This window comes from Mustela lutreola, chromosome 2 (genome assembly GCF_030435805.1).
Source record: "Mustela lutreola isolate mMusLut2 chromosome 2, mMusLut2.pri, whole genome shotgun sequence".
NCBI classification, from domain to species: Eukaryota; Metazoa; Chordata; class Mammalia; order Carnivora; family Mustelidae; genus Mustela; species Mustela lutreola.
Window position 1 is genome coordinate 184,534,477 of NC_081291.1, and position 14,107 is coordinate 184,548,583.

General features: G+C 33.7%; 1 protein-coding gene across 1 annotated transcript in view; it reads right to left on the bottom strand.

Annotated features, from left to right (window-relative positions):
- ZNF654 (zinc finger protein 654) overlaps positions 1-14,107 on the bottom strand; it is an 80,497-nt gene that overhangs the window by 46,044 nt on the left and 20,346 nt on the right. The window contains exon 2 of the mRNA XM_059164424.1: positions 10,653-10,798. Within this exon, the coding sequence (XP_059020407.1) occupies positions 10,653-10,798 (146 nt within the window). The remainder of the gene's footprint in view (positions 1-10,652; positions 10,799-14,107) is intronic.

Below are 14,107 nucleotides of genomic sequence, written 5' to 3' on the forward strand. Positions count from 1 at the left end.
CAAGAGTTCCATTTTCTCACACCCCTACCAACACTTACTATTGTATTTTTGATACTAGCCATTCTAACAAGTGTGAGGTGGTGACTCACTGTGATTTGATTTGCATTTCCCTGATGATTAGTGATAAGCATCTTTTCATATACCTGCTAGCCAAATGTATTATCTTCTTTGGGAAAATGTCTATTCAGATTCTCTGCCCATTTTTTAATTAGATTTTTTTTTTTTTAAACTATTGAGTTATATGAATTCTTCGTATCTTTGGGGTATTTAACCACCTCATCAGATACATGATTTGCAAATATTTTCTCCCATCTAATAGGCTGCTTTTCATTTTGTTGGTGGTTTCCTTTGTTGTGCGTAAGCTTTTTAGTTTGATGTAAGCTCCCTTGTTTATTGTGCTTTTGATGACTTTGCTTTTGGTGTCAAATCCAAAACTATCACTGCCAAGCCTAATGTCAAGGACCTTAGCACCTACATTTTCTACTGGGAGTTTTATGCTTTAAGTCTTAAGGTCAAGTCTTCAACCCATCTTGAGTTGATTTTTTTGTGTATAGTGTAAGAGAGGGGTCTAGTTCCATTCCTTTACATGTAGCTATCCAGTTTTCGCAGCACCATTTATTAAAGAGCCAGTCCATTTCCCAATATATAATCTTGGCTCCTTTGATGTAAATTAACTGACCACATATACATGAATTTATTTGGGGGCTCTCTATTCTGTTACATTAATCTATGTATTTGGTTTTATACCAAGACCATACTGTTGTTGTTGTGTTTTAAATACCATACTGTTTTGATTACTACAGCTTTGTAATATAATTTGAATTCAGGTCACATGATGCCTCCAGCTTTTTTCTTCCTTCTCAAGATTACCTTGGCTATATGGAATCTTCTGTGGTTAGAATCAAATCTTAGGAATTATCTGTTCTATTTCTGTGAAAAATGCCATTGGATTTTTGATAGAGATTGCACTAAATCTGTAAATTGCTTTGGGTGGTAATGGACATTTTAACAACACTAATTCTCCCAATCCATGAGCATGGAATATCTTTCCATTTATTTCTGTCTTCTTCAATTTCTTTCATTAGTGCCATGTAGTTTTCAGTATACAGGTCTTTCATTTCCTTGGTGAAACAAACTTCTAGATATTTTATTCTTTTTGATACAGCTGTAAATAGGACTTTTTTTAAATTTCTCTGGCAGTGCATTATTAGCACACAGACATGTAATATTTTCATACACTGATTTTGGGTCTTGCAAATTTATTGACTTATTTATTTATATTTTTTTTAGTAGTTCTAACAGGTTTCTTTATAGTTTCCTATGCAAAATATCATATCATCTGCCAAAACAGTTTTACTACTTCTCTGATTTAGAAGACTTTTTTTTTTTTTTTTTTTGCATGATTGCTCTGGCAAGGACTTCCATTACTATATGAACAGAAGTGGCAAGAATGGGCATCCTTAGAGGGAAAACTTTCAGCTTTTCACCACTGAGTGTAAGTTAGCTGTGGGCCTGTGATAAATGTCATGTTTATGATGCCGATGAATGCTCCCTCTATACCCACTTTGTTAAAGAGTTATTATCATAAATGGATATTCAACTTTCTTAAATCATTTCCTGCATCTATTGAGAGAATCGTAATGATTTTTATCCTTTATTTTGTTAATGCAGTATATCACATTGATTTGTGGATGCCTGAACCATTTTTGCATCCCCTGAGAAACCCCACTTAATCACAGTGCATGATCCTTTTAATGGGCTGTTGTATACAGTTTACTGATATTTTGTTGACTATTTTTCTAACTATGCTCCTCAGGGACACCGACCTGTAGTTTTTCTTTTATTGTGGTGTCCCTGTCTGGTTTTGGTATCCAAGTAATGCTGGCCTTCTAAAATGAGTTTGGAAAGTATTCCCACCTCTTCAATTTTTTCAAAGAGTTTGAAAAGGATTGATATTAATTCTTCTTTGAATATTGGCTGGAATTCATAGGTGAAGTCGTCTGGTCCTGGACTTTTGTTTGTTGGGAGGTTTCTTTCTGACTACTGAGTCGATCTCCTTTCTAGTAATTAGCCTGTTTAGGTTTCTATTTCTTCATGATGCAGTCTTGGTAGATTGTGTGCTTCTAGGAATTTGTTTCTTTTAGGTTGTCAAATTTAATGGTGTATAACTATACATAGTTGTCTCTTACCTTTTGTATTTCTGTGGTATCAGGTGTACTATCTTGTATTTCTGATTTTGTGTCTTCTTTTTCTATTGATGAATCTAAATAAAGGTTTCTCAATTTTACTTTTCTTTCCAAAGAACCAGCTCTTAGTTTTATCGATCTTTTCTTTTGGTTAGTCATTCATTTCCATTCTGATCTTTATTTATTTCCTTCTATTAACTTTGGGCTTCATTTGTTTTTGTTTTTTTTTTCCCTAGTTCCTTGGAATGTAAAGTTAGGTTATTTATTTGAGCTCTTTCCTGCTTCTTAAGTAGGCATTTACCCTCCTGAACTTTCCTTTTAGTACCGCTTTTGCTGCATCCTATAAGTTTTGGTATGTTGTATATATATCAATTTTCATTTGTCTCAAGGTTGTTTTGGTCTCTCTTTGACTTCTTTTTTGACCCATCTGTTCAATAGAATGCTGTTTAATCTTCACATATTGGTAGTTTTTCTAGTTTTCTTGTTGTAATGGATTTATTTTTATGCCTCTATGGTCAGAAAAGATGCTTACTATTATTTCAATCTTCTTAAACGTATTAAGACCTTTTTGTGGCTTAATAAATGATCTATCCTGTGCACATGAGAAGAATGTATATTGTTTCTTTTGGAGAGAATATTCTATATATGTCTGTTTAGTCCATCAGGTCTAATGTGTTAAGGCCAATGTTTCCTTAATTTTTATCTGCATGATCTTAACTACTGATGAAAAGTGGGATATTAAAGTTTCCTACTATTATTATATTGCTGTCTATTTCTCCCTTTAGATCTCTTAATATTTGCTTTTATGTAATTTAGGTGCATCTAAAGGAATGTTCTCAAGATTTCTGTGTAAGGAGCAATGGGCAAAACTTTGTCATTTTCCCAACAATTTCAGAAGCATTTCTTTTTTCTTCTTCTTCTTGTATTATTCCACTATTATGATCCAGTTTTACAGACCAAAGCTATCAGGAGGAAGGGAGGAAAAGTTGAAAGGTTCAAATCTCTAGTTTTTCAGGAATCTGGCTTAGCCCAAAGTAAAGACATTCAAATTCAGAAAAACTCAAACATGTATTTACACCATTCATAATGACTATATACATCTTCTTCTAAAGAATAAATAATCTTTCCTAATAGCAGTGAAATAGTAACAGCTTTTAGTCTACTGCTTTTCCTCTTTAGTTTTTGTGTATCTCAACTGACCAAGAATTATCAAGTCTTCCTTCAATTATATTCAAAAAGCCATAAATACCATGCTGTAAAACTATACATATATATACCTCTCGGTTCTGATATATACCAACACAGATGGGAATAGGGTATGTCATCACCTGATCACTTTTCATCTCTGTCAACATAAATATACCAGTTAATAATCCCTCTCTATCTCTGCCAAGTCTCAACTGCTTCAACCCAAAATTAACAAATGGAGCAATACAGGCCAAAATTATAAGGAAAAATGATTGTAGGCACTACTAACTAGAACCAAATGAAATGCTGAGTTTCTAAACATAGCCAGTATAAACAAATGCATGCAGGTTTGTCTAATGTTGACTTTAGCTACAACAAATCCTGAAAACAAAGTATTCTAATGTAAAGGTAAAGAAAAAGCAATGCCAAGGGAATTTAGTATGGGAATTAAATTAAGACCACCAATTGCCACAAAAAGGAAATTATTTCTTTTTTTAGTTATTTGATTAATTTTTTTTTAAAGATTTTATTTATTTATCAGAGAGAGAGGGGAGAGAGAGCGAGCACAGGCAGACAGAATGGCAGGCAGAGGCAGAAGGAGAAGCAGGCTCCCTGCTGAGCAAGGAGCCCGACGTGGGACTCAATCCCAGGATGCTTGGATCATGACCTGAGCCGAAGGCAGCTGCTTAACCAACTGAGCCACCCAGGCATCCCTATTTAATTAATTTTTAAGTAGGCTCCATGCCCAGTGTGGGGCTTCAACTCGTGACCCTGAGACTGAGTCACATGCTCTACCAACTGAGCCAACCAGGAGCTCCAGAAATCATTACTTTAAAGAGCGAAAACAAGGAAACAGGCTAGCCAGCCTAGATTTCTCTATTAAAAATAAATGAGATCACCTGCCACAAATGATTAGTAAAGATAACAGATATAAAATTGGAGAAAGTTTTGAGTAAGTGTTGGTCAAAATAATAAATAAAAAGTCAAGAAGCAAAAAGAGTGCTACATGTTGCAGACAAAGAATATATGGATGGGGCCATAAGATAAACACATTTGGTGGGGCTTGGCCCCACCCCAAAAATCAGCCCTTATAATTATCCTTTCTTCCTTTAATTTCTAGGCTATTTCTATTTCCTAAGTTAGTTGAAGCCTATTCCCAAGTTATATACAACCAATTAAACTTGAATAGAAGATAGGCACAAATTCTATGTTTCAAATATAATCCAACTCAGCAATATAGTCAGAAAGGGTTACTGATTATCATTACATGTGTGGCCTAACATATGATGTCTAGCCACTCTAAATGAGATGCTGATTGTACCCATTTCCCATTTAATTCCATGAAAGAGAAGGCTTTTTGGTCTTCTCTTACAGGCAACTTGGCATATTAGGGCATACATTTTTAGTACTTGACACTACACATAATAAACATTACTAGCTGAACTAGTTCCCTCTCCAGTGGATCATACAGATTTTTGTGGACCTAATGGATCCCAGGCAAATATGCACTTTCCATCATGGAACCCTGTGTGGAATGCTAAAATCTATGAACATTTACTTTCTGTTGGGTTAAAGGTGGCTGAGAAGGCAGCATTGAAGTTTGCTTTTATTTTATATAAAACTGGTAAAGTCTAAGTTCTCTGCCTAAAGATCCACTTAGTTTCAGGGTGTTTGGCTCAGTTTTACCAGTAAAACAGAAACCAGTGTTTAACCAATTTAAAATAAGAAAACAACGGGGGAGGGGGGGACCTTAACTCAGACTTACAAAAGTCCCCTAAACCAGCTCAGGCCTAAGTTTTCTTATCTATAAAAGAGACTTAACCTGAGGTCCTTTTTAGTGCAAATACATACACACACAGCTAAATCTTCATTTCTTTAGAAAATATGCTTATAAAAAGAGTCAACCTAGGTAAAATCATAATTAGCCAACTTAAGACCGTTCTCTCCAGGACTATATTCATTGCCACAAAATTAAAAAAAAAAAGAAAAAAACCTCAAATATAAATAAAAACAGAATCCATCTTCCTTCCCTGTAAATAAGACCTTCATAAAACTGTAGTTTTTGTGGTCTCCCAGTTTATAGAAGGCACATCTTCACATACGTGTAATTTATAAGATAGAACAGGCTTTTATGAAGATGGATATATGGACCAGATAATACTGTCACAGAATATAGTAACTTATATGTTTAACATGTTTTATACACACACACACACACACACACACACACACACTCTTACAATATATATATTTACATAAAACAAAATCTCGTAGGTATTACTTAAGTTAACTCTTTGGCTCACCTATAACTTTTTAGTATGTCAAGGGAATAAAAAACATTACGTACATGATACAGATCACAAACAAGAATTCAACAAACAGATATGAATTATAATGAAATCCATTAATATTCTGACATCTTGTCCAGTCACCTTGTACATTCTATTTGCCATCCCTGGGAGGCTCTCCTGCTCCTTCATCTAATTGTTATCATTTGTTCGGAGTTCAGCTCGAGTTGTTAGCTTACCCAACAAATTTTCCCTGACCTCCCAAACCAAGTCAAGCCCCTGTTATACTCTCTCATGGTACCCTGTAATTCCTTCATAATTATAATTACATAACAGTGTGACTTGTGACTGCTTGTTTAATATTTTTTAGCTTTGTAAGGTCTTTAATAACAAGGGTTTCTCTCTCTTATTTTCTTTTCCTTTTTTTAAAATAATTTTTTATTTTTTATAAACATATATTTTTATCCCCAGGGGTTCTCTCTTATTTTCTAAAATGTTTAGCCTAGAACCAAGCACAAGAGATTTACTGAATGAATGAATGATTATGGAATTAGAATTTTCCAGTTTATATATTTATTTAAGTAAGCTGAACACTGTTACAGACTCTTTATTCTCTTACTAGTATCACCATGTTTTTATTTCCTCATTTTTCTTCTGGTATTACAAATACTTTTGTATTTGTATTTGTATTTGTATCTGGTATTACAAATAACTTTTCTGTTAAAGTAAACTCTAATAATGCAGGAAGTTTTCCTTACAAGAAACATTATTCTTTGACAAACTACTAAGATAGTTTACTTTTTCCCCCCTAACACTGTCCATCTCAAGAAGATTTGCTTCTGCTTAATACATTATTTTTTCATTAGCAGTAATAAAAAAGATAGGAAGCAATGAAACAAAAACTAACAAATTAGTTAAATTAAAAAATAATAAAGTGCTTCTGAAAACCTTAAAAGCATTTCCCATTATGACACAAAATATTAACAAAGCTTGTACAGGTGAAAGGGGGGGATGAAAACAGGTGAAACAAGATTAATATATCTTGTTTATAAATAATGTACTTCTTTTAATACTTATTTTATTCTCCTCAGAAATCATTAGAAAATAACTAAAACTATTTTGGTAGCTTTCAAAATGACACATAAAATTATTTGTAGTGGATATCTGTTATGATTGTTTACCTAGCAGCTCTGTTTCACACTACCTCATTTACTTCTTGAGGGAACCCCTTAACCCTCCAACATTTCTATGGTTCTCATTGGGCTGTCAATTTAGTTATCCTTATTCCCCCCAGCCATGGGGTGAGCTGATCATCAGACTGAGCCAAAAATCTTACTATACTCTCCTTAACACAGCTATTAGTCAAAGCAGGAGGCACATAACGTTGGCTGGCCTCAGGTTTCCAAAAATATTTTGAGGATTACAAATGGGGTAGGGACAAACCTCTTGGTTTTAATTAGGCTTAACTGCAGAACTGTCAGGATCCCTGAGTGAATGAGGATAAGAAAGGGGGAGAACGGTTCTAGGTGATATTTTATTCTCTGGATTCAGAAAATCCTGAAACTAGTTCTAGTCCTTGCTGTTCCACAGTGTATAGTCATCTAATAAATCCCCCATACCCTTCTTTTTTTGCTTAAGCTAGCTTGACTGTTTGTCAGTTTTAATCAAAAAGTCCTAATACATCTCCCATATTCACTTGAGTATCATAAAAAAATAAATAAAAGAAATACATATTTTCAAATAATACAGGTTTTTTTAATACTGCATTGCTCTTACAAATTGATTCTATAAGGTTATATTCTCAACTCTCCTTCCTCCTCCATTTTTTTTTTTCAACTTCATTGGGGTATAACTGACAAACAGAAATTGTATGTATTTAAGGTATACAACTTCATGTTTTGATATACAAGTAACAGTGAAATTATCACTATAATCAAGCTAGTTAACATATCTATCACCTCACACAGTTCTCACCTATAATTTTAAGTATCTATAAATAAACTTGTAAAAATACACAATGTACATGCACTCTTTTAAATTTTGTATACATATATAAAGCAAAAATTATATAGTTCATATATATGAAATTAATACATCTTCAAGATTTAAAAATGCTAACTGTACAGAAAGAATTCAGTCTTCTCTCTCACTAGTCCAACACCCTAGAATTAACAGCTTTCCAAATTTTTAATAGCTGTTGATAATAAGCTTTGTCAGTACTTTCTTATTTACCAATTTTAAATATTACCTCTTAACTTCCTACTGTGGGAGAAGAGAATTTAATTCCTCACACAACCAATTCCACATTCACATTAGTTATTGTTTCCTCTATTATTGATCTTTGTAACTTACACATTTATTTATGGTTTCATGTACTACTGATACTCCATTTTGTAAAATAAGAATCAAAGGATATTTTTTAGTGACCGTATTCTTTACTTTCAACTGTAACTTCCATCAAATAATCTTATATTGAATGGTTAATAATTTTTTGATCTGTAACTATAATTATTTTTGTACTCTACTAAAAGTTTAAAGCCAGTAAACATCATTTACATTAAAAAAAACTGTGTAAATAACATTCATTACATATTAAAGTAGTTTGCTATAATTCTGTGTTTTTTCTCGTTCATATTATTTTTAATTTTCCTGGAGTATTTAATTCTTTGCCTTTTATCCCTACCTTAAATGGTTCTAAATTCTCAAGGTTACTCTCAAATCTCCATGTTTACTGAATATTTCCCTCTTCAAGGTGATATATCAGTTAAGACCTACTACTTAACAGTGATCCTAGGTCTTCTCTTCCCTCTACCTCATGTAAAAAAAGCCACTATTTTCTACATCCACTATTATTTTCTAGAGCACATTCTCTAATAACTTCCTAAAAGAAAGGGTATATCAACAAGTCAATATTCTATATCCTTACATACCTAGAAATGTTCTAACTCTCACACTTCACTTACAGTTTGGATAAATATAAAATCCTACATTGAAAATAATTTCTCCTCCATTCTTTCAAGACATTGATTCATTATATTCTACTACCCACAGTTAGTTGTATGAGTTGTACGAAGACTGATACCAATTTGATGTTTGTTCCTTTATAGGTAACCTAGTTTTTCCTTGTTACAAGGTGTTTGTATCTGTTTTTTCATTCTTGGTATTTTGAAATCATAAAATGATGTATTTAGCTGAAAATCTTTTATATTTACTGTCTTGAGCACTTCTTGAGCTCTTTCAGTCTGGAAGTTCATGACTTTCAGTTCTAGAAAATTCTTTTATTTTTTTCTTTAAAATTTTCCTCCAATATATTTTAAGTTCTTTTTCTGGAACTCCAACTAGTGAGATAATGAACCTCCTACATAAAGGCACCAAATCATTTTTTTTTTTTAAATACATTCCTTCTCTTTGGTTCTATTTTACATCCTGGATTATTTCTCCAACTTTACCCTCCAAATTTCCTCCTACAGAACTTTAAATTTTAACCATCATCAGATTTAATTTACACAAACTCATATTTGGTATCTCATTATTCCATTCACATAGCTTGGTATGTTGGTGTTTTAATGTTACACATATCATCTTAACTCTCCCTGAAATTGTATGTTATAGATTTTATATTTTTCATTTATTTTCTGTTATTCTTTTATTTTCTTCCAAATTTTTCACTGTATTTTTTTAATATTGAAGGCATTCCTCAACTGTCTCAGGATTCCCAAATCCCCACTAGTATGTAAGAATAAGGCCATTAACAGATTAATTGGGAGGTCTAGTAGCATGTCTAGACTTTGGTGAATGACAAGTTTTTCTTTAGAGTAGTTAAGTGATTAACTAGCTCTCTCAAAAAGGAAACTTTAACTGCCAGAATGCAAAGGTCATTGCTCCAAAGTCATTTAATTCTTTAGAGGGGGGAAAAAAGCAACTGTTTCCCTACCCCAACTTGGCCCTAGGGTTTGGTGATTGGCCAGAATGGAAAAACTGTAATTAACTCCTTTATCTCCATTCTCCCAAAGTATCTAATTCCCTGCTCTCTATTTCATGCCTTGCATATTCAAATTCTACACCTCTCTAGGATTCTGGGGGCTGGTGGGGGAGGGGGAGCGCAGGACAAACTAGACCTTCTATCTTATAAGACAGAGGATAACTCTGTTTTAATTGCTACAGGTTTTTTAAATGTTTTACAAATAATCAAGTATACATACAAACATAAAAATAAACATATAAAACAAGAATTTCACTAAGTAATACTGATCCTGTAAGACATTCTCTGATATTCTCTATTGTATTTTCTAATGCTGATAAATGATTTTACAACATGTTACTGTGATGTGTGATCAGAGGCACGCGCACAAAACAAAAAGTGAAGTTGTGACTTGTTCTGTCATGTTTGTGACCACTCACTCTTCTGTGTTCTGTGCCCTAAAAAATTTTTGAAATCTTTCATTCACTGGTGGCTCTTCTCTACTTTATTTTCAATGTATTTCTCTCTTTTATGTCTTTACAATAACTTTAGTAGGATCTGCCAGAGCAAAAAAAATAAATAAATACAAGTACTCAAGGAAAAAAAAAAACTGGAAACTCCTGGGTTTTGAATTCTTCTAAAGTATTTTCAAAAACCAGGAGTTTCCTAAGCTCTTTCTGGCCTGATTTAAGATCCCTCTGCTAACTCTGATGGCCTCAATTGCTGTATTTGGGGACTTACCATTAGAGCTAGGGAATTAAAAAAGGAAAGTGATGGTAGTGACCATAAGAATCTATGCAAAAATGCCATTTAACTCTAAAATTAAAAGTAAATAATGGCTATATGTCCAAAGTTAAACCTAAATACTTAAATGAAAAAATGGAAATTTCTTTTTTCGCTTCTCTTTTTTTTTCTTTATAACCATCCAGGGTTTGGGAAATTTCTTTCTGAGGGAAGACTTTAGGACAGGCTCCTTTCACAGAGAAAATAACCAAAACCCAATTCTCATAAGAAGTAAAAAGTACTTACAAAGCAAGGCTACTCAAAACATACTGTACGTGCTCACATTCATCTGGGAATGATGCACTGGCTGATGTAAAACAGCAGAGTGCAGTCTGAAGAACCTGAAGTTGTGGCAAAGGGACCTGCCATCTTCCAGCATAATCTTCCACCACCTGGTAAGGAAATAATCCAAGAAGTACATTATTATAGAAAACGTTCTCAACATCTTGAGTTTAAAAATTATGATGACACTACTAAATAAAGCATTAGTTTAGTGTGAATACAAATGATTTAGGGGAAGAAAACCTTATTGTTTATTTTCCTAGTGTACATCTGAAAATAAAATTAACTATTACCTTTGAACATGTAGAGAAGAAATATAGGATATGAATAATTATACTGTCCAACTGCCAAACCTTTAATAAACTGTAACAAATGTCCTTTACCTCCCATATCCAGCCTTTGTCAAAACATCAATTATCAAAGATTAAAATAGCTAGGCAGCAGAATATAGTAATAAAGAAAATTAGAAATGAACATGATTATTATCACTACTATTTATTATAGACTAAATTCTAAGCATTCTGGCACCAATGGGTATTAAAAAGTTATAGTGGCATGATGCTCCGATTATAAAAGTTTAAACTGCACAATATGATGGAGTGAAGAGTCCAGAATACAATTCGTCTTGGCTGTGACACTTTACTAGCTTTATGAATTTGGACAGGTCATCTTCCTTCTCTATGCATTAGTTTCCTCACTATAAATAGAGATAATAATGCTTATCTTCCAGGTTTACTGTGAAGCTAAATTAGAATAATTTAGGAGTAAGCATTTTAGAACCATCAATTGCTATAAAATATTACTTATGATTTCTCATATACAAGACTGCTATAATAAAATAATGTATTGTATTTTTAAAATACCTCATTTACAGAGGTTGCCAAACTATGGCCTGCAGGCCAAATCTGGCCTGCCACCTGTTTCTGTATAGCCCACAAGCTAAGAATGTATGTTACATTTTTAAATGGTTGAAAAAAAGTATTTTATGATGCCTAAAAATCATATGAAATTCAAATTTCAGTGTCCATAGAGCTTTACTGGATCATAACCAGATTCATCCATTTACTTACTATCTATGGCTGCTTTCCTGCTATAACAACCAGTTACATAGTTATGACAGAAATCATATGGCTCACAAAGCCTAAAATATTTAATATCGGCCCCACTACAGAGAAAGTTTGCCAACTCTGTTTTAAAAGCTGGAAAAAAATAGAACAGAGTACAAAAGCCAAGAACACTCAGAGCTCAAGGACTTTTCACGCTCATCACTTCCTCTTAGGAAACAAATTTTGCATGGTTTCTTGTACTTCTACAGTTTTTCAACAACAACAACAACAAAAAGGCCTGACTACCTTCATCTTTTCAAAGATATTCATAGGCAAAAACTTTGAAAAATAGAGGTGATGTTTCCTTCTATAGCAGTGAGCCTGTTTACTATTTAGCAATGTCATCTCCCTCTGGAAGAAATGACAGGCAGACGTCTACACTTGTAGACCGTTATAAAAGATTAGGGTTCCCTAAGCTTGGGGTTCCTCGGCTATGATGAAAACGAACTGTGAGTGCAGGATCCACCTATGCCATTTACATCACCTTCATGAGAGTTGAGGGACAAAGGGATCCACCATCATGATGCCTGTTGTGCCATGAGTAATAGAGATCATTGTTTCTGACCCAGGAGTTTCATGTTTTCTGCCAGTATCCATGAAACTGTGGCAGGCTAACTTAGATAAAATTTTACACCTTACACGGTTCTCTTACAATTCTAAATTGCATTACCAGAAAGTTAACTGGGAAGTAAAAATTACTGCTATGATGACCCCAAATAGGACTTTTCTAAACTACCAAAGGCAAAAAGAAAAGAAAAAAAAAGTTGGATAAACTGTGGTTACTTGTCTTTAAATTTTCTCTTCACTAGAGTGTTTGATCAGCTTTACTAATCTCTTTTTGGCCACCGTAACACCATTCTGATGACACCTAAAATATAGGTACCTGACAGTCTCCTATTTTCCTGTCCTCCATCCCAAACAGTCTGCCCTAATCCATATCTACTTATAACCTTATTCACTTCCTATTTATGGGATGAGTTTATCTCCTTAGAAGGGAAATTTTCTATTTTCTCAGCTTCTGTTCTTCTTAGAGCCTCCCTCATTCAACAAGATTCTGCTACTGATATTCTGCCTAATCTAGCTGAGCCCAAACCTAACACAACAAAAGTCCTTGTGGGGGACATCTCCAATAGGTTTGTTAGAATACCTATGATGGGACAGAAACAAAATTACTGAAACTTACATATCTTCTTATACTATTCAACATCATACCAGACACTGCTAATACACTGTAACATTAACCTAACACTTTAAGACTCAGTATAACACTATTTCTCTTTTAAATATTTTCCTTAAAACATGTGAAATTGCAAATTACACTGCCCTTTAATTTGAAGTTTTTCTCCTGTGCTATCATAAGCACCAGTTAATGAGAGTGCATACCATGGTATCATAATCTGAATGTGCTGTACCAGGCCAAAGTACAGCAAACACCACATCTTCCATTTTCCTTTTTCTTTTGCATTCTAGTAAGTAACAATCTTAACATAATGATCAAAATAATGTTCAAGTTGCCCAAACAAAGGCAAAGTATTTACCTGGATCTTTAAAATAAACCATTGCAATAGTTCTAAATTCTTCAAGAAAATGGTCTAAGAAACAGGATCAAGATCAACCATCCATTAGAGATTCGTAAAAACTTTTTTTATTATTTTTTTAAAGATTTTATTTATTTACTTGGCAGAGAGATCATGAGTAGGCAGAGAGGCAGGCAGAGAGAGAGAGGGAGGAAGCAGGTTCCCTGCGGAGCAGAGAGCACAACTCCGGGCTGGATCCCAGGACCCTGAGATCATGACCTGAACTGTAGGCAGAGGCTTTAACCCATTGAGCCACCCAGCCCCCCCCTTTTTTTTGAAGGGCATAACAAACATACTGCAATGTAATTTACTATAATTTATAGAAACTACATAAATACCGCTGAAAGAAGTTACAGCTAAGGAAGGCCAAAAGCATGCCATGATACAAAGGGAGTTGAAGAAAAGGGCACAGCTACTGCTGGAATAGTGCAATGATCCTACAGCACTTTCTCAGCATTCTCATGTACAGGAGCATATATCCTGACCTAAGAGGGATACAGTATATAACTATACACTGCCATATCTTAATTTACAAAGGCAAATTGTTGTGCAAATGAGCAGATTCATTCTTTGGCAAAACTGCCAAAAGACAGACTTAGTGTAAACCCATTCAATTAAAATTACATTCATTATTTAAGAACATTAAAATACATAATCCAAATCACTATGGACTGAAAAGTATCCCCCTTAAATTCATATGCAGTCTATGCATTGAATGAATTTAATAACTTTCAAA